General features: G+C 38.8%; 1 protein-coding gene across 1 annotated transcript; it reads left to right on the plus strand.

The window, feature by feature from the left end:
- Positions 1-381: 381 nt before the first annotated feature.
- fhdc1 (FH2 domain containing 1) lies at positions 382-21843 on the plus strand. The gene is made up of 11 exons (XM_036582986.1): positions 382-1295; positions 5382-5443; positions 9553-9655; positions 10228-10313; positions 11098-11198; positions 14936-15006; positions 15264-15371; positions 16369-16439; positions 17516-17633; positions 18217-18381; positions 18879-21843. Exons 1-11 carry the CDS (start codon positions 837-839, stop codon positions 21066-21068), a joined length of 3534 nt encoding a protein of 1177 aa, XP_036438879.1. The 5' UTR covers positions 382-836; the 3' UTR covers positions 21069-21843.
- Positions 21844-23637: the final 1794 nt, after the last annotated feature.

The following is a 23637-nucleotide window of genomic DNA, read 5'->3' on the forward strand; positions in this document are numbered from 1 at the left end:
CCCTACTTTCTTTCCCCTAATTTTGATCATACTGGGATTCCTCGCATGATTGCACTGGAATAATTCAATTTTCTGCCTGTGCTTTCGTCCCTCCTGCAGCTCCGGGGCCCTGGCCTTTGACCTCTCTACGGTTGGCGGAAGCCAGGAAGAAGCAACGGAGCATTGTGGGTCGAGCCAGCAAAAGTCGTGGCAGATGGGCTGAAATGTGAGGGGACTTTGGAATTAACCTGTGGCTAATTCCAGAGCCAGTTGACAGGAAAGGGCGCAACCACATACCTCATGTCGTTCATGGCTGTGTCATCCAGTGTATATTCAGATTAAGAAACTACCTTATGACCTGAGCGAATAATAGAATAGTATTCAGTTAAGTTATTATTTATCTTTGTGTTTTGGGCGTACAGAATGCAACACATTGTCGAGAAAATGATAATTCAGAATTACACAGCTTGTACAGATTTGTTATAATTTAGTTCAAAATTTTGTGATATCTGCTGCTTGCTTCCTGACGTATTCTGACTTTTCATTGTCTTCTGCAAAGACAAAAATACTGTTTAAAACTTACAAGGTAATATTTATTTAATTTTTTGAAACTGTACAGGCCTTATTCAAACACTCAGTTAAGTAAATGAATACTAAGATGAGCTTGAATATCCGTACGTTCAAATAAAACTGCCCCTCCCTGACCAAGACATCCTAAAAGTAGAATAAAATGCTACCCTCAATCAGTTAGTTTGTTAAACCACATCTTTAAGAGGGTCTTAAAGCCCACCATAAACCCTGGCCGGCCCAGACAAGCTCCACCCCTGCCACCCTCTGTGGCTTCTGTGACACCCACCATGGCCAGTGGGACGACTGCCATGAACCCAGCAAGAGAGAGTCCCACTCCTCCTCTACCCAACCCTCCGCCCCTTCCAGATCCTCCTAGATCCCAAGATCCAGACCCCAACCATGCCCACCGTTCTCATCCAGACCCTGCACTTGGACCTCCACCTGCCCCTCCACCTCCTCCACCACCTCCTCCACCTCCACCTCAAGCCCCGAGCCAGGCGGGACAACCAAATGCCTCCCGCAAAAAGCGAAGGGTCCGCAGCTTCTATTGGAAGCCCATTCCAGAGGAGAAGGTCCGTGGCAAGCCCAACATATGGACTCTGGCGGTCAGGCAGCAGCAATACCAGATCGACGTGAGGACTGTAGAAGAGCTGTTTGGCCAGCAGGAGGAAGTGCGGACACATGTGCCCACCGGGCATCCCAGGTCAGGGAGATCTAGAGCCTCCTTCAAAGAAAGCAAAGATGAGGTGAGTCCCTATGAGATTGATTGAATTTGGTGAGCTTGTAGGAAAATGTTGTTAATAAGGCAAGTCTGCCATGATATATGTCCAAAATTGGCAAGAGGTATGTGGCTGTCCAACTCTATTTAAGATCGCTTAACAGGTCAGAGTGGTTCAAGGCAAGTGTGTGATCATTTAACCATGATTGAACTTGATACCAAACGTCTTGGCTGACCACTTTTGGGGTTAGGGGAGCATTGTATACATTTGATTTTCACCTATTCCTTTACGGTGCACTTTATAAAGAATTAATTATAGAATAGAGTATTATTTGTGATAGATCTATCATAGATCTATAATCTAGCATTTCATGTACAAGCTTGGGATATTTGGCTCAAAAGCTCCTGACTGTGGTATGAATGAGCAATGATGAACAAATTCAATATTGTTTAGAATAGAACTAGGACGGTCATTTAGAACTCAAAAGAAAGATGTTCACTGGCTATATGATGAAGAATCAGACACCTTCTGTCTAAATAAGTATGTATGTAAACCCAAAAAGACACATTTCCTAGACCATTAAAGCCCAAGTGCCAGACTGTCTGTCACAGCCAGTTTCAGCGCTGTGAACAGTTTGACACTGATTCTTAGCTTGTAGGTAATCCAAAAGGACTTTGGTACTCTGGGGTCTCAGACGTCTATAGAAGCAGGTCTATTAGAGTTATTTCTGGGCCATAACAGTTATTATATCAGTCTCAAGGGTTTGAGGATACTCTCATAAATAATAGTGCTGATGCTGTGTTTTTTATTGTGTATGTGAAGAATCATTTAATAGCATATATTGACCAGATACATATGCAGCTATACAATTAAGAATTAGGCCCAGTGGCGATGAGAATATTTTAAAGGGCAGTATTTCCCACAGTCTCTTCATAAAATGAACTACACTTGGGTTAGAATCATAGAGGCAACTATGGTAGCCCAACAGAGCAGTTATTACAGCCACTGAGACACCCCTGCCAAAAATGCCCCAGCCAATGTTAACATATAAATGTGTAATGATAAAGGCTTTTTATCTATTTAGATCATTTATTGATCTATTTAAAAGCCATTATAACCACTACTACAAAGTTTTGTGTCTTTACTTTATGAATCATCACTTAGATGTGATAATCTCACTTCCATGTTGTGTCAGGTGTTACGTATTGATATGAAAGTTAGAGTTGGCACATAAAGTTTAATCAGCCACTCATGTATAAATGACCTCAGATCACATAGCTGGCAGGATGGAAATTGGCTAAGATATTTTTAATTATTATAATCAAATAATCCTCCAATTGTAGATTAATTAGGACATTGCTGGCTCTCTGTGTTGTTGAGCTGCTAGTGAGCAATGAGAGGGGAAAGGGGGGTGAGACCCCCTGGTGTGAAAACTGTTCACACCTCTCCACAAAGACGATTCTGCTGAGATAAAATGGACAGCACAACTGCGACAACAGCACAAAAAAAATAAATGTGGAATGGGTTGCTTACCTATGAACAGAGGTGGGAACAAGTCACCAAGTTGCAAGTAACAAGTAAATCTTAAGTCTTCACACTCAAGTCAGTTTTTGTTTACCCTTCCAACGCAAATACTAAATCCATGGTACACAGATAACCATGATGGCTATACTGTATAAATAAAGAGTAGTGCACTACACATAAAACAACTTTTAGAAGTACTACTGAACTTAAATACAAAAAAAATGTATTTTGGAACTTTGGAAAAAAAAATGTATTTTGTAAAAAATAATAAAAAGACAATTTTTGATGATTTTTGGGAACATTGGGTGCACAGGGTTAAAATAAAGACTAGCTCAGCCAACTAAAAACAACCGCTATTTTGAATTACATTTAGACAACAGCAGAAACCAAAACGACCAACCTGAACAGTTTACAGAAAAGACAGCAAAATGATGGTGAATGTATGAAGCTGAAGTTGACTTTTTTTCATCAGCATCTTCTTATTTGAAGTTTCCGTTCCACCTTGAATGGTGCAGCAGTTACGTTCTGACGCGTTCCAACAAATTCCTATATGCAGCTGGCGAACAAGACAGCTTCACTCTCATGGTGAATGTTGTGCTCGTTTTACCTGCAGAAGCTGTTAAAATCAGTCAAACAGAGAGAGCTGTGTTTCTTTTGTTTTGCTAGCATGAGGAAAGTGGTCAGTTCGCCTGGTGAGTTTCTCCAGTAAGAGTGTAAGTGCTGAGCGAGGGTGCATTGATGCTTCGCTTGTGTCTAGCTTATGGAGGCGAACTTGAACTCTAACGCTTCTCTTGTCGTGTGAAAAATAAAATAAATCGAGCATGAGCGCAGTGACAGACATCTGACAACGTTGCTGTTTACGCCAGGAAACGTTTACGTCAGTTTACGCAGGGAAACAAATTCATTCACATGAAAAATAATCGACTGTGTAGAGCCCTGTCTTCATTATCATTGTAATATCAATATTTATGTAAAATAATTCTTATTCATATAAACTCATAACTACAAACTCATAAATCATAGCTGCATAACCTCTTGTACATGTAACAATGAAATGTCTCCTAAAGACTTAGGCTGCTAGCCTGTATAGGGAATTATATATATATAGCATGTAAAATTTTATAGTTCACTTATGTACTATGTGTGCACTATTCACAGGAAGTGCTAGCAGGATCTTTCATTTTTAATTAAAATATTTAAAATAATACATTTCCATTTAAAATAATACATGTCTAGTTTTGATGCATAAGCTGTGTACTAGTTTACACAAAACATGAAACTTATCTATGCAAAATACAATCACGCAAAGTCTTCAAAAGAGACTTGAATGTAAGCCGAAAGTGTTATTAGATTCTATATTATCTATATATTATATATAGATTCTATATTCTGTATTATGGTAATGTTATTATTCCTCCTTGACTACTGTACATTTTACTTGTTTCCTTAGAATGCATTTTCATATTTGGTTATTTCTATATTTCTATATCTATGTATGTATTATATAAGATTAGACATACAGTATTGTTCAAAAGTCAGGGGACATTTCCAATTTAAACAAAAATTAGGTATAAGATAACACTTTCACAGTACTTTATTTATTACAGATAGAAATGGAGCCACAGCTGAAAGCTTACACAGATTTTATAGAAGCATGCCAAACACAAACTCATCAGCCAGTGCTTGGGCATCTAGGTGACCTGTTGTGGTTTTTGCCTGTCATGGTTTCTGTGGTTGCTATAGCACCCTCAGGTTTATTTAGCTTAGTAGTCACCTGGGACTGAGAGTGCTGCTCAGCTCAACAAAGCTTCCAGCACTATTGTTTGTGCGGCAGCGCGTGTGGACTCCACACCACAGCGCGTCACGTGAGCCGCGGGTTACGTCAGTGGCACGGATCACACACGCATGAGTCATCCAGGTGTGCGAGTGTGTGCGGAAGCCAAACCCAGCATCATATTTGTTAATGATTTTCTATGTCAGGGAGAGTTGAATCATCATCTGAACTTTCACTGTTAGCCCACATGCCAGTGATACTTTGACAGCGTCCCCTAGCTGTGATGCTGAGTAAATGACGTGAACAGCAGTTAGTGTAATACTTTAGTTTTTCTGAGAAAATGAATTCTTGCTGCCCAGATAAATAGCTTTTTGAATATAATTTTCTTTTTCAACTTTTGCTCAGTACTGTATAGTGGTGGGTGATATGACAGAAATATGATATTACAATATTTTAGGAAATCTTTACACAATATCTAAAATAAATACTGTTATATTTTTTGGCCATAGTACTGCATGTAAATGATCTAATATTTGAACTACTACTACTACTACTACTACTACTAATAATAATAATAATAATAGTAATAATGATAATAATATATCCTCTAAATCATAAATCAGAACATTCTAAATCTAACCTCAACTTCCAAAAGTAATCAAAACTCCTTTCAGTTTTACAAAATAAAAAAGAATAGGTGCATCTTTAAAAAAAGCATAGTACAAGGTCCCAACATTATAGGGTCGCCATGTTTATTAATAAACACATAGTCTATAAAAATAGCTCTTCATTTACTTGTATGATCTCTTTCTTAGATCAGCATCTTGGATTCTAAGAGAGGGATGAACGTGGGGATTTTCCTCAAACAGTTCAAGAAGTAAGTACCTTTTTTCACATAAAATATGGGTGTATATGTGTCAGGGTTGTAGCAATAGATGTTTTAGTGTGTTCAAAAAAAAAAAACATGAAATAGAAACACGCTGCTTTGTTGTATTTCGCTGCTGTCAGGACAAAACCTTGTATTTCTGAAATGGTAACTTTACAGGAGAAGGAAAAAACATACTTTTCTTTTAATGTAAGTCAATGGAACCACACTTTTTTCCAAGTCATTCTGGGCCGTTTCATTTGGTCCATTCCTTATGAAATTTACATGCAGCATGCAATATAAAGGGCAACAGGCGTTTTGAAATCATGTCAAAAACTGAAGAATGACAAAAATGGAGATACTAGGTTTTATTCAGACAGCAGCGATATGGTGCTATATTGCCAGTAAAAATGTTGCAGAATTTAAGATTGTCTTTGTGCTCTTATTGATAACATTTGATTTGGTCTCTCACATGCTGTAGCTGCTTAAATATGTCTGGGTGATATGTCATCTACACCGTCATTATTAAACATTATGTTTTTTTTTCAGAAAGCAGAACAAAACAAAAAGTAAAACAAAAATGTCAGTTTTGTGAGCCATAAAGTTGCAGTATTTTGTATGGGCTCATTAACTTTATTAATGCTAAATATTATCTGATACTTTGATATTAGGACTGCTGCACAATGTTAGTCATATGTGATAAATTTGATGATTAAAATATTTGAAAATTGTTCCAATAACTGACACATCAGTTTTATGATTTTATTTTTATTGCTGTTTTAATAATTGTGTATCAGTGATGTTTTTTCATTACCTTTCAATTGAATTTCATTAAAAAGCATAAATAAAAAATATATCAATAGAATGTATGTAACAGTAAAAAAGCTAATTAGTAATAATAATAAGAAGAAGAAGAAGCAGAGGAAGAAGAAATTAGATTTGTAATAATCTATTAAATAATAATGAATAACAGTTATCATATACAATTTTTTTCCCATTCAGTTATTAAAATGAAACATGCTTCATTTTCTTCAAATATTAGAGATGATAATTGATTAATTTGATTAAAAAATGAAAAATTTGTAAGTTGCAGCCCAAACTATTTGAAAAAGATTGTGATATTGAATTTTATAAATACTTTTCAGCACTACTTGCTATCTAGCATAGTAGTTGACCATAATAATGACCATAATAATAACCACTAAAAGTGATGTCTTTGGAGCATATTGCTGGCTAGCTGTGCCCCCCCCAGTCAAATTCTGGCTACACCACTGTTGTGCATATTGGTCTCATTCTCCTGAGTGCCGTAGTGGAGAAACGTGATATGCCCTTGCTGTGGGTGTAACCCAACGCGGTTGTGTAACGGTCAGTAACTCTGATTGTTACTGTGTGGTTTACGTTCATGTTGTTTTCTTCCTGAGGTTCAGTCTGTCCATTCAGCTGGGCTTATTCGGGTGAAATGTGTTTGTGAGTAAGCTAGTGGAACAGAAGAGTTCATACCCGCTGCCATTACAAACAGAAGAGTGTGTGTGTGTGTGTGTGTATATATAAGCAGGTGTTAAATGGACAGTGTATCAGTCAGAGCCCGTGAGTAATCAGAGCAGGTTTAGGTCTCGCTTTCTCGCACGTTGTGGAGGCAGAGATGTGCTAATTAGTTCCCAAGGTGACTTGCACGCCTCCAGAGTTCATCCAAGTTTAAAAACAGAAAATTAGCAGAGTGGGGAAACTATAGAGACTCTTGCTAACTGAGGCTTAAGGGAATTAATTTAATGCATTAAATTAATAGCATTTAATTTTTGGTTTATTTTTATTTAAAGACCCCCTGCACTCAAAAATGTGTTTTTTTCATGGTTAACTTCTTTTGGATGGCTTGTTATAGTATATAGACTGATATTTGTAGCAGATGTGCTATTACAGTGGGGTTTAGAAACAATGCAGCAAGGGGGCATTAACATGCATTTATTTGCATAACCATGCATATTCATAGATCTTTGCATTCTTAATGAGTATTATGATTTCAGGACACTCCTATTATATTTTTGGTGTCCTGGGCAAAACAATAATAAATAAAAATATTTATTAGTTTAACAGATGATTTTATTTTATGTCTTAAGAGGTATTTTAATAGAATTGTTTGTTTATTGTATTCAAACTGTGCAAGTATTCTAGTACTGCTTATTTATTATTTAATTTTCAAATTTGGGGTTGGAAACAAAACGGTTCAATTATTGAATGGAAATCAGTCAGGATTTTTTCCCCTTGGTTTCTAACTAGTAGTTTTCAACCTGTGGGCTGCGTAAAACATTTCATTATTCAGTTATATGGGACTTCATCCGTCTTTGATAAATGGGGTCTTTCAAAGGAACAGATTGTGAGACTGAGCCATCTACAAGTGGAGAGGCCACTGAGAAAACTAAGAGAACCATGAAAAACAAGCATAAACTGAAATGAAGAAAATACACCAGTAAGAAGCATGCACTGGACTCTATGCCCATGACAGCTGAAAACAAGTAACTACCATTCTGTGCTGTTTGCTCATGGGTCTTTTCAAATGAAGACAACACATACACTGTATAAACATAGGATACAAAATATACACTGACTGAACATAGCAAATATGCATCTAAATAATTGAATTGAGCCAGAACTCCATTTGTCAGCCTGGCGTGCAGCCCTGCTAAGCTGCTAATCAATCTCAATAGGTTAGTCAGAAAAAATTATTCATCAGTTAAAACTTCTTGTGGGCTGTGGAAGCTTTTGTGGTCACCTGTGAGGACCACAACTTGCCAAATGTTGTGATAACATACTACTAAAATCTCATAGGGATGCTACCAGAAATTAGCATTATGTTGTGAATGCTAGGTATGTTTTTTTTTGTTTGTTTTGGAACAGAAGGCCTAGCTTTTACAGTCATGGTTAGCCACTACCATTTTTAAAGTATGTGCCAGAAACCACACAAGCAAGGCTTTATGGGATTATATAACAACTTCACAACTTTTCATGTGCGTGAAAATGTAGGCATGCTGATTGCACAAGGCTATTTTCATTACTATTTAGAAACATTAATTATTGTAGCTTCAAAACTTAGAACTACAGACATGCCTTGGATGATCAACTACATTTGGGACAAGGGGAAAACTGTAAAAAAAGATTTGTCTCTGAGTTGTTCCTCTAACTGAAAGGCTACGCTGAACACGGGTGATTAAGGCAGTAGTTCTCCAGGTGACTACAGACAGTGTTGAGGATATTATCACATATTTGCATTTTTATGCACCAGATTTTCATGCCCATTCATTCAAGTATAATATTATACCACTCCAACAGCCCATCTGGCACATTAAATTACATATTAACTTCTCATTAAATTGCTCTGTCCATAACATAGTCATAACAGGGTAAAGGCCAACCCTTTTAAGTACCTCTTAAAATGTATTATAGTATTATATTATTATAGTGATGCATTGAAATTAATATGAGCCACAGAATCCTAGAATACTAGGGGTCAGGTTTTAGGCTGGCTTTACTTGGTGAAACCTTCAAGCAGCTGTTTGTAGGTTGCATGAAACAATTTCTGTGTAACACATTCAATTATTCCACATTGAACCAGATTAGTATCGAATACAGCTAGGATAGCTAGTATCCTATATTATATCAATCTGGCTACATAAAGTCATTCATGACTTATAATTTAGCTTATGTTACATCTTTGTATCATTTTATGTGAAGACAGTAGAAACCTAGCTACGTACATCTTGATAACACATTACAAAAAAAAACGGTAAAAATGCTTGCACCAACAGTGTTAATGAAATTTGTTTGGAATTTTATCACTTGACCTAATTAGCTGTTTCATGAAAGCTGATTTACAAAGTTGAGATGGTTGCAACAAGTGGCAGGAGACTTTACATTATGCACTGTACACTGCAGTGAAATTTAGTTTAATGTAAGATTCAAGTATCTCAAGTTGCCTGAAAGTTTCACCAACCTTAGACCACCATTCAAGTGCATGCAACCTCTAGCATATGCAAGCTTTCCTCATTACTCTCCGTCTTGGGGTTGATTATCTATATTGCCTGAGCTAATAGTCTGCTGTTTACCAAGCAGAACTTTCTGTCCCCCAGGTCTAACGACACCATTGTGGAAGATATACGGCTTGGCAACAGTAAACAGTATGGAGCCGAGCCTCTTAAAGAGCTGCTGAAACTGCTGCCAGAAGCAGAGGAGGTGAGACGTCCTCCAAATACAGTACAGAGCAATGCCATGTATGGCAATGTGTACCAATTTAGTATTATTGCACTGTAGAGCGGCGCAGTGTATTGTTAGTCAGTAATATTATTTTGGAAGACTACAATATGCAAATGAGCCTCTAACTTAGCACTGAATGTTTTATTGTGTGCTGTCAACATCCTCACCAATCACAGATGTTGGGACCATGTTTGAATTTACATGATCCAACAATTACAAATGATTTTGGTTAAAAATAATGCAGGTCAGTCTTGACAGATCCATGACAGATCAATGTTTTTTTATATAAATATTGCAAGACATACCATAATGTCAGTATATAATGATGTAATTGTAGTACCATATTTTGTCTGTATTGTGCAGCCTTGTTATACTGATTGGTTGGTGATATTTTGTATAATATGTATGCATAAAAATACGATTTAAGGTCTTTCTCTAAAACGTGTCAGTGCATTTTTAGTTTATATAAAATCAAAAAAAACTGCATAATCTTCTGGATTTATTAGTTTGTATGCATATTTAGTTTATTGTTTCCTTTTCTTAAAATATAGATAAAGAAACTAAGGGAATTTAAAGGAGACCCTACAAAACTGACCCTGGTAGATTCTTTCATGTTCCTGCTGATCCAGGTACCACGGTAAGAAGCATAATGACTGTATGTGATACAAACTTGCTCAAGAAAAAACACTGTACAGTTTTTAAGACATTTAGCACATCTTTGCAATACAGGAAATTCACTGAGCTTGATCTGATCTGTAGGTTTTGATTTACTTGCAGTGTTCCACTTTGGCCAAAATGCTAAATTTGCTTCCTGAAAGACAGGAACAGTACAGCATTTAATCACTGTCCCATGTCTTTCACTTAAATAACTCTGTTGCAGACTGTCTGCTGTAGCACTCCTTATCACTGCACCCTAAATTGGTGGCCTAAACTGCTGTGGCCTGTATGAATTGTCATACACTGGATGTCCAAAGGTATCTAGACACCCCTGCTTATTAGCAAATTCGGCTTCTTTAGAGGTGACATTAATGGAAATCAGATTGAAAGTGCATTTTCTTCCATTTCATGAGATGCTTCAGGAGGAAACCAGATATTCAGGGGGAAAATAAATTTGGTTTGACATGATTTTATCTGTTGGATCGTGAAAAGTGGGTGATCCAAAACGAACATGAATGGACTCCTGTCTACAGTCAGTAGTGGGGGACACCTCCAGCACCCACACTGTAGAGATTATTACTGCAGCAAAGGGGACAAACTCTTTAATACTCATGAAGAAACACTGGATGAGTAGGTGTCTACAAACTTTTGGACATGCACTGTATGTGAATGTGTTCATGGTTGTGACATCACAGCTCTTTCATAGCATTTCAGTGCTAATGTATTCATGTTTGCGTGTACATGGGTGCATGTTTCCCTTGCAGCTTTGACGTGCGGATCGAGGCCATGGTCCTGCAGGAAGAGTTTGCCCCGTCATGTGCAGTGATGAGTCGGGAGATTAACGTTGTACGTCTGGCTACTGACGGTAAGACCGAGTGAACACACACTGTGATCACACACAGGTGACCCAGATTTAGAAGTGTAAGCAGATACACATCGTAGTGCTGTGCCCCAACGGCATCTCAGAGGAATGGAAAGATTGGAGGATAGATTACAGTACAGGAGATGTGTAGCGATGAGTGAGTGGATGGAGGATAAGAAGAGGGGGAGGTGGTCGGATAAATAGGAAGTGGTAACCTGGCATGTTACAATCATCTGTCGGTAGTCTCAGCTTCAGACCCTCTCTGCCCACACATACATGGAGCATCTGATATACAGTACTGTGCAAACGGCTTATGCACCTAAGCATATTTATCTTGGCAATAAGCGTAATTTTGCTTGTCAACTCGCCATTTATCATTAGAATAAATACAAACAAACAAATACAGTAAATAAATAACAAGATTTTTTTGTTTGTGAAGTTTCACAGCATCACATTTCAAAACATGTCACGCTAAAACAACAGTATGTGGTTGGTTATTTTGTTTGTCTGTCAAACAGCCCACTCCTGTCAAAGTAGGTGGTTCCTAGCCATGGTAAGCAATGAAGCGCACCAGACTGCTCTCCAACAATAAGCTTTGTTCAGATTGGCTGCCCTGAATTGTTACTCATTCAGTAACATATAGCTTATAACTTATAACTTCCGTATGAATGGGCGGTGCTAAACTGCTGAATAGGAGGCTGTATGTAAATGCTTTGTTTTTGGTGACATCACAAAAATGGTGAATGCCAAAGGGGCAGCTTTTGCAGTTTAAATTCCATATATGGACTGCATGGAGTGGGAAGTCAACATTATGTTTTGAAACTTAGTGTTCACATACTAAATCACCTAACTCTTGTATTTAATATAAGTGAGGAAAAGTCAGCTTACCATGAAATGGGCTTTTTGTGCAAGGAAAAAGATATTTCTAAAGCCGTCTGTTATTGAGAATTTGGACTTGCCTGTTTTTTCCATATTATCTGAGATTTGCAGCGGACAAAATAATATATAGCTCACTATTTATTTTTGGATTTTTTTTCAGCTCTAACTTTTTTTTGCTTTGTGACAGATGACTGCAGACAGACTGCTAATTTACTTTCCACATATCAACTCCCATGCACACACACACACACACACACACACACACACGCACGCTTTGATACATCATTCCTCCACTCTCAGCGAATTTGAAGCTTAACAAGTGGACCAATAAATAGCAGGGTGAATTTTCCGCAGGGCTCAGTTCTGAGGCACACAGTGTACTTTTGCTGAGTCACCCCTTTTCCCTCCTAAAGCTCTGCCATACAGCTCTGTCTCAGAAATCCATGGCCCGTGGTCTTTTTACTGTGCTGCACAATTAACCTTCCTCCTGAGGACTGATTTTCTGACTCCAAGAAGTTTATTTTTGAAAAACATATTTGACTTCTTGTCCATTTCAGTATGCAGTTCAACACTGTGGCTTTACAGTATGACTGCATACAAAGTGCTGTTCCACCTTTTATTGATCAGTCAAGCTCAGTGCTACCTTTTAAGAAACGTGTAAAAACTTAAAAAACTTAGTGTTCAATTAAAATTGTTGTCTCTTTGATATTCCTCTTTTTTATTTGATCTGTGTCATTGTCTTATATGTCTTACATTTAAAATTAATATTCAGTTTCTTATATTACTGGTAAGATTTATCATCTGTCTGCAAAACACTTTGAGCTGCTACCACTATGAAAAGTGCTCTAGAAATAAACATTCTGTTTAATAATAATAATAATAATAATAATAATAATATTTCAAGTAATAAATATATTTCCATAATCACATTTTCATTAAGTTTCATTAATAGGAACCTGAATCAAATGATTTCCATAGCATGAACACAGTTCTCAGATTTCAGAGAGCAGCAGTGGCTGCACGATCCAACCAATAAGTGCATATATCATATATTTCATATATACAATCAGTGGTTCTAACTCCTCCATGATTTTAGCCATCTTGTTCTCTTACTGCTACATTACGTCTTGTTTTGAGGGAACCTGTTGCTTTTGTTAGTTTACTGCTGGCTGATTTATCCATGGTTCTCCTATGAGAGCTGACCAGCATAGTCTGCTGAAGGTGTCCTCCAGTGCTAACGTCACTGATACTGATATAACCTGATATTCCTGATATTGTGTATTGCCTATGCAGGCTTGAATAAACTAATTTACCATGGCTTTAGCTGGAAATGAGTTCAGTTTTATTAACAGAGCCATTAAAGGAACTTCTCAACATTGGAAAGCTGTATTTGAAAGAGAGGATTACTATAGTGGAGTCATGCATGAGCAGCTGGGCTTCATGCTGGAAGTGCGAATGGTTCAAAGAGTAAAACTAAGAAAATGGTGTTACTGCTATTGGAAAAAAATGAGTAGTGTTAATAATTAAATGTGTTATTAATGTGTTACTGTTATACCACTAAATGAAAGACATTATTTCTACAATTATCTGAGTATGATCATTTCAGATCATTTTTTGTGGCTTCTTTAGCAACTTTACTAGTAATAAAGTGATAGTAGCAAGTGCAGTGTTTCAACCACTCCACCTGTTTTTATTCAGGCTAGAAAACCTTAAAAGTGAGCACACTATACATGTGAACACAGCAGGTTTTATGTTCTGAGACTGCATACTTCCTTTACATGTCATCCCAGGCCAATGAATGATTTGCATATCTTCCTGTTGAAATGTATACATTTCATAAACCAACACTAAATACTGTTTGGACTGTTTGGAAGTCTATAAGAAAGCCCAAAATAGATCTGCTTTTCATTATTAAGGCTTCAAGATTGCTTTAGCAAATTCATTGCTTATGTCCACAAATGTCCAGAAGGAAGATCTCACTAGTTTCCTCATCAATAGAACAGAAAAGATGAAACACTTAGGTTTCACATCTTTTATTGAGTTTACATCTTCAATCCAGAGATGTAACACCACGTTTCAATAATAAGAACTCCAAACTAATATTTCAGTTTGCAGGAAAACTTTCTCTTTTTAAGGACCAATAAATTCTGTGATTAAAGCCTGTGTGTATAGCTAGATACTCCCCGACTCTGCCACTAGCTATTATATTAATGATCAGGTCGTGAGGAGGTTGCCATCTAAATTTAGTGTACTTAAAAAAAAACAAACAAAAAAAAAAGCACATTGAGAATTCATTTTTGGCCAAAACATAAGCAGATACCACCTAAAAGACATTTGAGTTTGGCCCACCTTAGTTATTTAATGGTAGGGGAAACACTGAAGTGACTGTAGCTAATGATTATTTCTGTAAATGGTTAAGCTATCTACCACTGTTCGAAATAATTTGGGCTTAAATGTTAGGTATCCTGATAGTATGCATTCTCACTGAAATCGCTAACAAGTGTTTTTTCAGTCTGAAAAACTACTTTTCAGTTCTTAATGTTTTCATCCAAGTTTGCAGGGGACTGTTTAGTCATTTATCCTTTATCATGTCTGGAATCTGGAGTGTTCACAGTGTTGTCTAATTTTGTATCTTCAAATGTCATCATAAATATATTGTATTAAATATCAAGTCCAGCCCTTATATACTGCTGTTGTTTTTAATAGTAAATATTTTCCATAATCATCATCCTTGACACCTAATCGACTGTCGATTTATCCTGTAAGCCTCTAGCAGCTATATAAACCTTTAAAGTGGTCACAGTGTTGTATTATAGGACAGATTCTCTTTACTGATTGCATTTCTATTGACCCACTGACAGAGCTAATGACGTGTGAAGAACTCCATGCCATCCTTCACTTGGTGCTCCAAGCTGGAAACATCATGAACGCAGTAAGAACCCTTACTTTTACATTTTCTTTCTCATTTCTCTCTTTCCTGCTGTCTCCTTTCATCTGCCCCTCACATCTCTCACTCTCTCATCTCCCTTTCTCTCCTTATCCACTCCTCCCATCTTTCCATACCCTGCACTCTTCCTCATTCCTCTCTTCCTAATCGGTCTCTGTGGCTCCGGACAGCATTAATGGCTAAGGAGAGCTAATGGGTTTTAAAGCACTGGCGAGACGCTGACAGATGTGCGATTTCTGCAGGGCGGTTATGCAGGCAACGCCGTGGGCTTCAAGCTGTCCTCACTGCTGTCACTGGCAGACACCAAGGCCAACAAGCCAGGCATGAACCTCCTCCATTTCGTGGCTCTGGTGAGTGGAAGAGTATAAGAAGTGTTGGTAGTTGGTAGTTTTTTAGCTCATTTTTTGCTCATTTGTGCTTCTCCAATTGGGCCTAGATTTACATAGAGGGTATATTTAAGCTTTATAGACATTTATTTTAGCAGTAAAACTGTGATCGTTGGGCCAAAAATCTGATCTACTCAATTTTCACAATCTTATCCCAAAGGCATGTTTGGTTAGTTCTGCTTGCCTAAATCATCACACAGCTGCCTCAAACCACATTGAGATGTTAATCTGAAAGAGCTTCACTGGTGTGGATTCTGACACTGTAGAACATACTGTTATCTCTACAAATGGAAAAAGCAGCAATGAAATTAAGGCTTCAGACAAGCTTGTCACGGTTATTACATTATCACCTGATCACTTCTTAATTATTTAAGCTGACTGCAATTGTTTTCCACAGTTATTAGCTTTTACGTTCATCTGTTCACATCACAACAAACAAAATGTGAATGAGGTGCGTTTTCATCAGTTGACTTGAGCTAAATCATAGATCATGGGTCTTACATAAACAGTTGAAAGTTCAAACTTCTGACTGGTGCTATAACACATTAAGAGGGAAGTGGTAAGGGAGTTTGAGATGTTTCTGCTGTCAGTTTGGAGTCACTGAGTATCAAAAGCAAGGAGTCAAGACAGCTGGCCTGCATATTTGGTCATTTTAGGCATCTATTTTAATAGTTGCACAAAATGAACAAAAAGGACAATTGTTAATATTTATATGGCAATTAATCTGCAGCTAAATTTTCATGATCATGACAGTCCGACCTTCGAGATTGCTGCTACTACAAATTTCATCTATTTAAAATATGTTAAGACCAAAGAAGTAAATTTTGGACACCAAACATGTCAAGAAAATTGTCTACAAGTGAGTTCTGGAAGAGACAAGTGTAAAGTTTCAGGTATGATAAACTTATATAAATGTACAGTCTTACATCTTACTCTAGTTTCATACGTTCTTCTCAAACAGGAAGCACAGAAGAAGGATGAGAATCTTTTGAAGTTTCCAGAGAAGCTAACACATGTGCAGAGTGCAGCCAGGTAACACACACACTTTCATGCCCAAACCTGCTATGTTACTAGCATAGATTTGCAGGTAATGTTCAAGCTTTGCATATTGAATCTTACAGCCCTTAAACAGGATATGAAATCCTCAGCATACATGGCCAACAACTCCTTCATTGCAAGACACTTTTGTTCAGTGAGCATATAAACAACACATTAGTTTGCTCCACTGTTTCTGCTGATGGTGAGAACTTAGCTGAGCTATGCTACTTCTTAATCTACTTACCTAGTTAGCGAGTACAAGTAAAGAAAACAAATTTCAGTACTGTTAAAAAAAAAAAGATGAGAGAACAATCAGAATCTAGTGTTGTAAAAGGCTAATTAGCCTTTACCTGCTGTGGTTTGCTGTTAGTTTTAGTTATGGTAACTAATGTTAGCTAAGCAATCGTGTGTTATGTTTCATATACAAAAATATTTTTCCATTTGATTATGGTAATGAAGTGGGCAGTTTTCTAACAATTTAGCTATTTAACTATAGACTTCTCTGGGCCTCAATGCTTGCTAGCTGGCCCCCTCAACTTGTAACTAGGTCTCCTCTCAAATAAAATTCTGGCTACACCTTTGAAACAACTGAAAAACTGAAAGTTTGACTGTAAAAACACTCAGCTTACCATCAGCTTTGTGGGAATTGTACTAGGTGTCCTGCAAGTAAATTTCTGCATCAGGATTCTAACACTGGCTCATGCTCACACATAACCCCTTCTTGTTCAATTATTTTTAAATTCCCGCATGAAAGGGTTGTGTGAAAGGGGCTGATGTTAGCATCCACTTTATGATAACAAATGGGAAGCCTTTTCAAAGTCAATGCAATGTGGTTTCATTGTAAGTTCACACTATGAGGTCCTCTCCACAAAACAGCTTACAGTAGTTGATCTTTTCTGCATTGTCAAGTTATTTTCCTCCCTATGGAAACTCTAACACTGCCTGGACATTCCCACTTGTATATCCTCTGTTTCGAATGAATGCACTAATGCACAATGTCCTCTCTGTTTGTGCTTCACTTTTTGCTACACCCATTCCATTACCTTCCTCTGTTCTCTTTATTCTTGTAGGATCTCAGTGGAAAACATTGAGGCAGAATTCTCCTCTCTCTATGTGAGAACACGTTCCCTGGAGGAGAAGATTCAGAGCGATGCTGATCTGCTCTCGCAGTTGGATCCATTTCTGCAGGTCAGATTCCTCTCAAATAATATAAACATGTCTACATGTAGATTAGATTCATATAGTGACATCTCCCATGCCTATCTGCATATTCTGAATTTTGTTAATCAATAATAAGCAACAAAAGCAATTGTCAATGACCTGCAGTTCTGATTTTAGCCAGTAGGGGTACTGGCTGTATCTTTGTAATTCTTTAAATATTTTAAATATCATTAATCATATATTTGTCTATAACACCAATTTTTATGATACAATTTTGTAGTTTTACAGTGTGCTTTGGATTTGGCACTAGTTTGTTTCAGTATACCCTGTTGAAATGTTTGTAATCGAAAACAAACAAGATTCTAAAATGACTGAGAAAGCTGATCTGAGGGTTCACAAATCATTACAATACATTATCTTGTAATATCTTCTTGTTCACAGAAATCTTGAATAAGAAAGAAATTTTGAATAACAAAACATTGTATATAACATAACAAAAAACATTGATATGACAAGTGACTCCTAAACTGTTCAACACTTGTGTACATCATGCAGAGGTTTTGTAAATCTTTCTATGATAAAAGGCCTATCTCTGCTTTCTTTCTGTTAGAGTTCAACACAGACTCTGCAGGACCTGAAAAGACGCAGGCTGGACCTGCGTAAAGAGGGCAATGCCCTTATTGATTTCTTCTGTGAAGACAAAGACACCTTCAAACTCGACGAGTGCTTCAGGATCTTCCAAGACTTCTGTCTCAAGTTCAAGAAAGCTGTGAAGGTACAAAGATGGTGATGCTACTGACTGAGACAAGATCCTTGTTGTGGTCTCACACACTATGCAGAATTTGCATCTCACTGATTTCACTTTGGGTTGGGATATTGAAGTTATGGTTTACGTGCGGTGATTTAGGATGGTCACATTATGGTTTTCAAAAAAGAGGACACTGGGGGCAAATGTCAACATGAAGGCAAAGCCAAGTCCCTCAACATTTTAAACAATTTAGAAATCCCAACTGCACACATGTTTAGGTCCCAAAAAGAGGACATCCTGGAAAAAAGAAAAGATTTATGATTACCCTAAGTGATCATTTTTATTTAGATTTACATCAGATTTATTTGGCCAGAAAATGGCTTCTTCTTCTTCTGTGATCAGCTCTGTACTGACCAGTGCACTGACTGAAGATATCGCACCATCTGCTGTGCAAAAACTCAATGTTGTGCTCATAAAACTGACTTGCTTTCTAACTCATCTTGTCTCTTTCCTTCAACTATTAGGATAATCTGGAGAGGGATTTGAAAGAGGCTGCCAGGCAGCGGCGCTTACGTGAGTTGGAAGAGAGGCGTTTTGCCTGGGCTGCCGCTAATGGGGGGCAAAGCAGTAATGGAGGTTTTGGTCGCAGCAGCAGTGAGAATGATGTGGACATCCTTACCAAGGAGGGCCTCCTGGACTTCTTGCTGCAGCCCCGACCTCACAGCCCCCACAGTCCACTGGGGCGGTCTGCGAGTGCCCGTCGCTACCGCCACACAACCGCTGATCGCAACCTCCGTGGTTACCTGGAGCTGTTTTCTGGGTCTTCCACAGCTGATAGCGCCAAATTCAGCAGCCTTCCGCGCTCAGGTCGCCCTCACCAGAGAAGGACCATGCCCTGGCTGGCCTCACAGGATGATAACAGAGAGCTGGGGGTGCAGAATCAGCTCTATCATGATAAGCTGGCCACTTCTCCAAAGGCGGAGACTGAACCAATTAGCCCCTTAGCTAGATACTCAATGTCAGGTTACACCATGGAGAATGATGCATACAACAATAATAATTATTCAACTGTTTCTGAAGGCATAATTTCTTCACGACTAAGTCACACTAGGAATGTGTTCCAGAAGTCACAGGGTCATGCTGTTGGACAGATGAACGTTAGCCTGGAAAGACACATGCTGGTGCCTGGGCTTCAGCCCTTAGAGTTGACAAATCCTAACAACAATAGCAGTTACAGGCCACTGGACAACCAGGGAGATATTTTTGTGACAGATCTAGAGGAAAGAGAACTTCCTAAATCGCTTGTTCTGGATACCCCGCCATCTAGTAAGAGTTCTGAGGAGGCACCACAACCAGGTGCAGTATACGACAGCAAAATAACTTCACCTCAGAGAGAGGAGGAAGAAGACACCAGCACTGTCTCCTCAACAACATGTGACACACCTTTGCCTCTTGACCCATCGTTATCCAACAAGAAATGTATCCCTTACATTCTGGACTGCACTGAAACTGATTGCTCAGTCATGTTAGACTGCTCAGAGCTGGAAAGTTCACCTATTTTTAAGGAAGGATCTCGACTCGATGCAAAATCGCAGGACAACAACTTACGAAGTCTCCTTCGAGATCCTAGTTCCCTTTCCTCTAATTTTGAGTCTTTGTCCACCAATGAACCATCAGTGTCTACATCAGCTGATGAGCCCCTTGGTGGGAAGGCAGTTGAAGAGCGCCCAGAGTCGGTCACTCCTTCTGTCACTACTGACGAGGCAGATACTGACAGTTGTGATACTGCAGAGGGTAGGAAGGTGGGCGAGAAGGCAGTGCAGACATGCAGCTCCAAACCAGCTCACTTAAAAACCAAGACTCTGTCTAAATCTGCAGCCACTCGAATTGGCCGGCCTGCAAGAACACTCACAGCAACCGAGACCCAGAACTTGCGCAAGGTAGTGCCCATCACCAAGCTGAGTCGGTCCGTCAGCAATGCTAAGAGAGTTGAGAAATCCTTAGGACATGAGATCACTGAACCGAAGCGTCCCCTACGTGACCAGAGCACGCCCACAAGACGGGGCGAAAGACAAGGAAGACCTGCTCGCCATTCAAGCCTTCCTCCAGAGCAAGCCAAGGCACAAAGAGGAACAACCCCGAGTGCTGTAGGTTCTCGATGGTCAAGAGACACCGCTCCACACAAGCCTTCCTTCAAGAAGCCGAATGCCAAACCTATTCGCAACTTACCTAAACCTCCACATGAGGAAAAGATGTGTCGCTCTACCATGAGAGCCTTGGCCCAAGCTCAGGCTCAGGCCACTTTGGAAGGCACCATGCCTCAGACGCCAACCCATGCCTCAAAAGCCCCCTCAGCCCTGCCAAGCTTTGCTCGCAACACTGTCGCTTCCTCCTCCAGAACCAAAAAAGACTTGCCTGTCCAACCTGCTCCAGGAACTCCATCAAAGAGCTCCACATTGTCCAGAAGTGGCTCCCAGAAGGCACCATCTGGTGGAAAAGCAGAATCCGTATGTAGTGGACACTCAACCCGAGGCGAGGACAAACCAGCTGGGTCTTTGAGGAGGGTTCAGAGCGTCCGAGCACCTAGTCAAAGCACTCAGCGCAGTGACACGCCCCCGCCACAGACTGGGCGGGAGCAGTCCCGCAAAGGTAGCAGTTTCTCTGAGAAATCCTTTCCGATCTCCAGCAGGACCCTCAAGCCCATGTGGAAGTAGAATGCATAAAAGAGGTCAAGCAGAAAGAGAGTGCAATCCCCCCTATAGTTAACTTTCAGTTTTCTCCATATAGGCCTCTTGTATTGTTTGAATGTATCTAAAGCCTTTTACATGTAGCTGAAATTCTACGTACTCAGCTTGTGTTTCCGAAAAGACACTAGCTGCTGTCAACATTTGACAACACATTTTATGAGTAGCACTTCATCCATATAAGGATGTTTTTGATGGCCTTTTCTGACACTTGATACCATTCATCAAACATCGCACCTTCATACACTCCAATCTCACGTTAGATATTTGATGTTTTTTTAAAACATGGTTCCCTGGTTGTCACTTATGCCTGATTTGTTATATCTACCATATCTACTGAGATATTGAACTAAATGTGATACTAGTTTTGTAGATTTCTCTCCCTGTACAATGTGTACATGAACACTGTATAGTATCTTACAGGTTTATATCAAAATGTCACAGATAATCAGCAACAATATGGGGTGATTCCACTGATTTGCCAAAATTTCTGGATCATTCAGTCACAGAGATGTAAACGAAAAGTCATTTAGAATGGTTTGATGTGGTCTGGTGACGAGATCCCAGGGTTGCAGAGTTTAAACAGTATAGCTTTTTTATTTTTTTAAAACTGAACATAAACAATGGCTGGCATCAGGCAACTTATTCATAACTATCTTTATGTAATAACTTTCTGAGGGAGGTCAGAGGAAAATGAATGAAAAAAACAGGAAACCTGGAGTTCAAAAAATGATTAAAAGATACAAAGAAAATGGGATATAGGTGGTACAGCTGGTGGACCACCAAAACTACACTCATCAGATTAACAGCACTTAAAGCTTCCATCTTTGAGAGAGAGGAAAAAATCACTCTTGATTCAGATCTGAAAACATCCAGAGGTCTTTCTGTCCATCCTTCCACTGTGAAAAGACAACTCAGTGCTATGGGTCTGAAAGGATGTGTAGCAGTCAAGAAGCTTCACTGAGAAAAGGAAGTTTTGAAAAAAGAACTGAATAAAATGTGAACTAGAAAACTGGACACCCGAGATGTAGAGTAAGGTTTTATGGACTGATCAGTGTAAATTTGTAATTGGGATTATTTGGATCATGAGAAGCAGAAAATGCAACCAACTTCTGAGACTGAACTTTGGAGGTGTTGAAAAAATGTTCCTGCAGATTTATTTGAAAAACTGAAAGCACGTCACCTGAAAAGAATGGAAAATGTAATAAAGGCAAAGGATGGACACACAAAGCACAAAAAAATTATATGTAGTCATCTCTTTTCATGCCTTTCAACTCTCGATGAAGCTGTAGGCAACTTCTTTTTGCCAGCATTTTGTTTGAGTTTTCCTGTTCCACCTTAAATGGTGCAGCAGTTACATTCCAGCACCTCAGCTTCTGTTCGAATTGTTCTGTTCCTCCTTAATGATGTAGCAGTTACATTCAGGCGCCTCTTCTTCTTAACAGTGTGTGGAGTTCTGCATGTAGCCCCTCCTCTTCCTCCTGTCCTGTGCACAGGCATGGACCTCTTCTTCTTAACAATGTGTGGAGTTCTGCACGTAGCCCCTCCTCTTCATCCTGTCCTGTGCACAGGCATGGACGTCCCCTGTCGCTGACTGGCTGGAATAGTGTTGTGTCGTTCAGTCTGAGACACTTTCTTTGTTTCCCCATGTACAGAACTAGGACTGTGTACGAACACCAGATTTTCCCAGCGCACACAGAACGGACAGCTAGCAGACCGTAAGGAGATATTAGCTGAATTTGACAAAAAGTTTAGTGGATTGAAATCGTAAACTGTGCCTTTAATGGCTGGTTTGACTGGAAATTAAATGAAGGGTGGTCTCTGCTTTTGCACAATACCATAGTTTTTAGAGGCATTAAACCCATTGGATGTCTGGTTCCTATCACCACCGCTGCAATTCTGACTCTCTAGAATGGAGCATTTCACATCAAACCACTCTGAATCTAACGATTGAATTATGCAGAAATTTGAAAAAATCAGTGTAAGTTTTAAATGTGTTCTGTGCATGATGACAAATGACCATTGCAAACTAACAGACGTTTATATCAATAGATGAAAATTCACACTAGTGTTGCTGGTGCAGTCGAAATGAAGGAGTTCAATGTTCAGTGATCATGTAAGTTTTATTGGAAACTCTGGACATGTCCAATAGCTGCTGAATTGCTTTACGAATATGGTTTGAACTTGCCTTTTAATTCAGGGTCTGAGCTGCTGTATAAGGCTGTTTTGCTGCTGTAACTGTTGTATTTGTGTCCTTCTCTGTGAATATATTGCTAAATTCTTCTTTGTAAAGCCATAGTTTATATCAGGAGTGGCAAAACCTGGTGCTGGAGGGCTGAACAAACTCATCTCGTCTACACTACACTTCAGATAGTCTTGTAGTATGTACTTAAAATGTTATTCTTTAGAATGACAGTAGTGATAGTTATTAAATGATTAAATTAGACATATTGCAAAAGAAAGGCTTGTTACTGGAAATACATTTAAAATCATACATATCAAAATATATAGCAACATGTGCAGATGCATCCCAGTGATG

This window comes from Colossoma macropomum, unplaced genomic scaffold, assembly GCF_904425465.1.
Source record: "Colossoma macropomum unplaced genomic scaffold, Colossoma_macropomum, whole genome shotgun sequence".
NCBI lineage: Eukaryota > Metazoa > Chordata > Actinopteri > Characiformes > Serrasalmidae > Colossoma > Colossoma macropomum.

Bases quoted from the DNA above. Each gene is read 5' to 3' on its own strand.
- fhdc1 (XM_036582986.1), top strand. From the start codon at position 837: ATGGCCAGTGGGACGACTGCCATGAACCCAGCAAGAGAGAGTCCCACT. The intron at 10,314-11,097 runs GTAAGAAGCATA...TTTCCCTTGCAG, and splicing joins CTGCTGATCCAGGTACCACG to CTTTGACGTGCGGATCGAGG. The intron at 16,440-17,515 runs GTAACACACACA...TTATTCTTGTAG, and splicing joins CATGTGCAGAGTGCAGCCAG to GATCTCAGTGGAAAACATTG.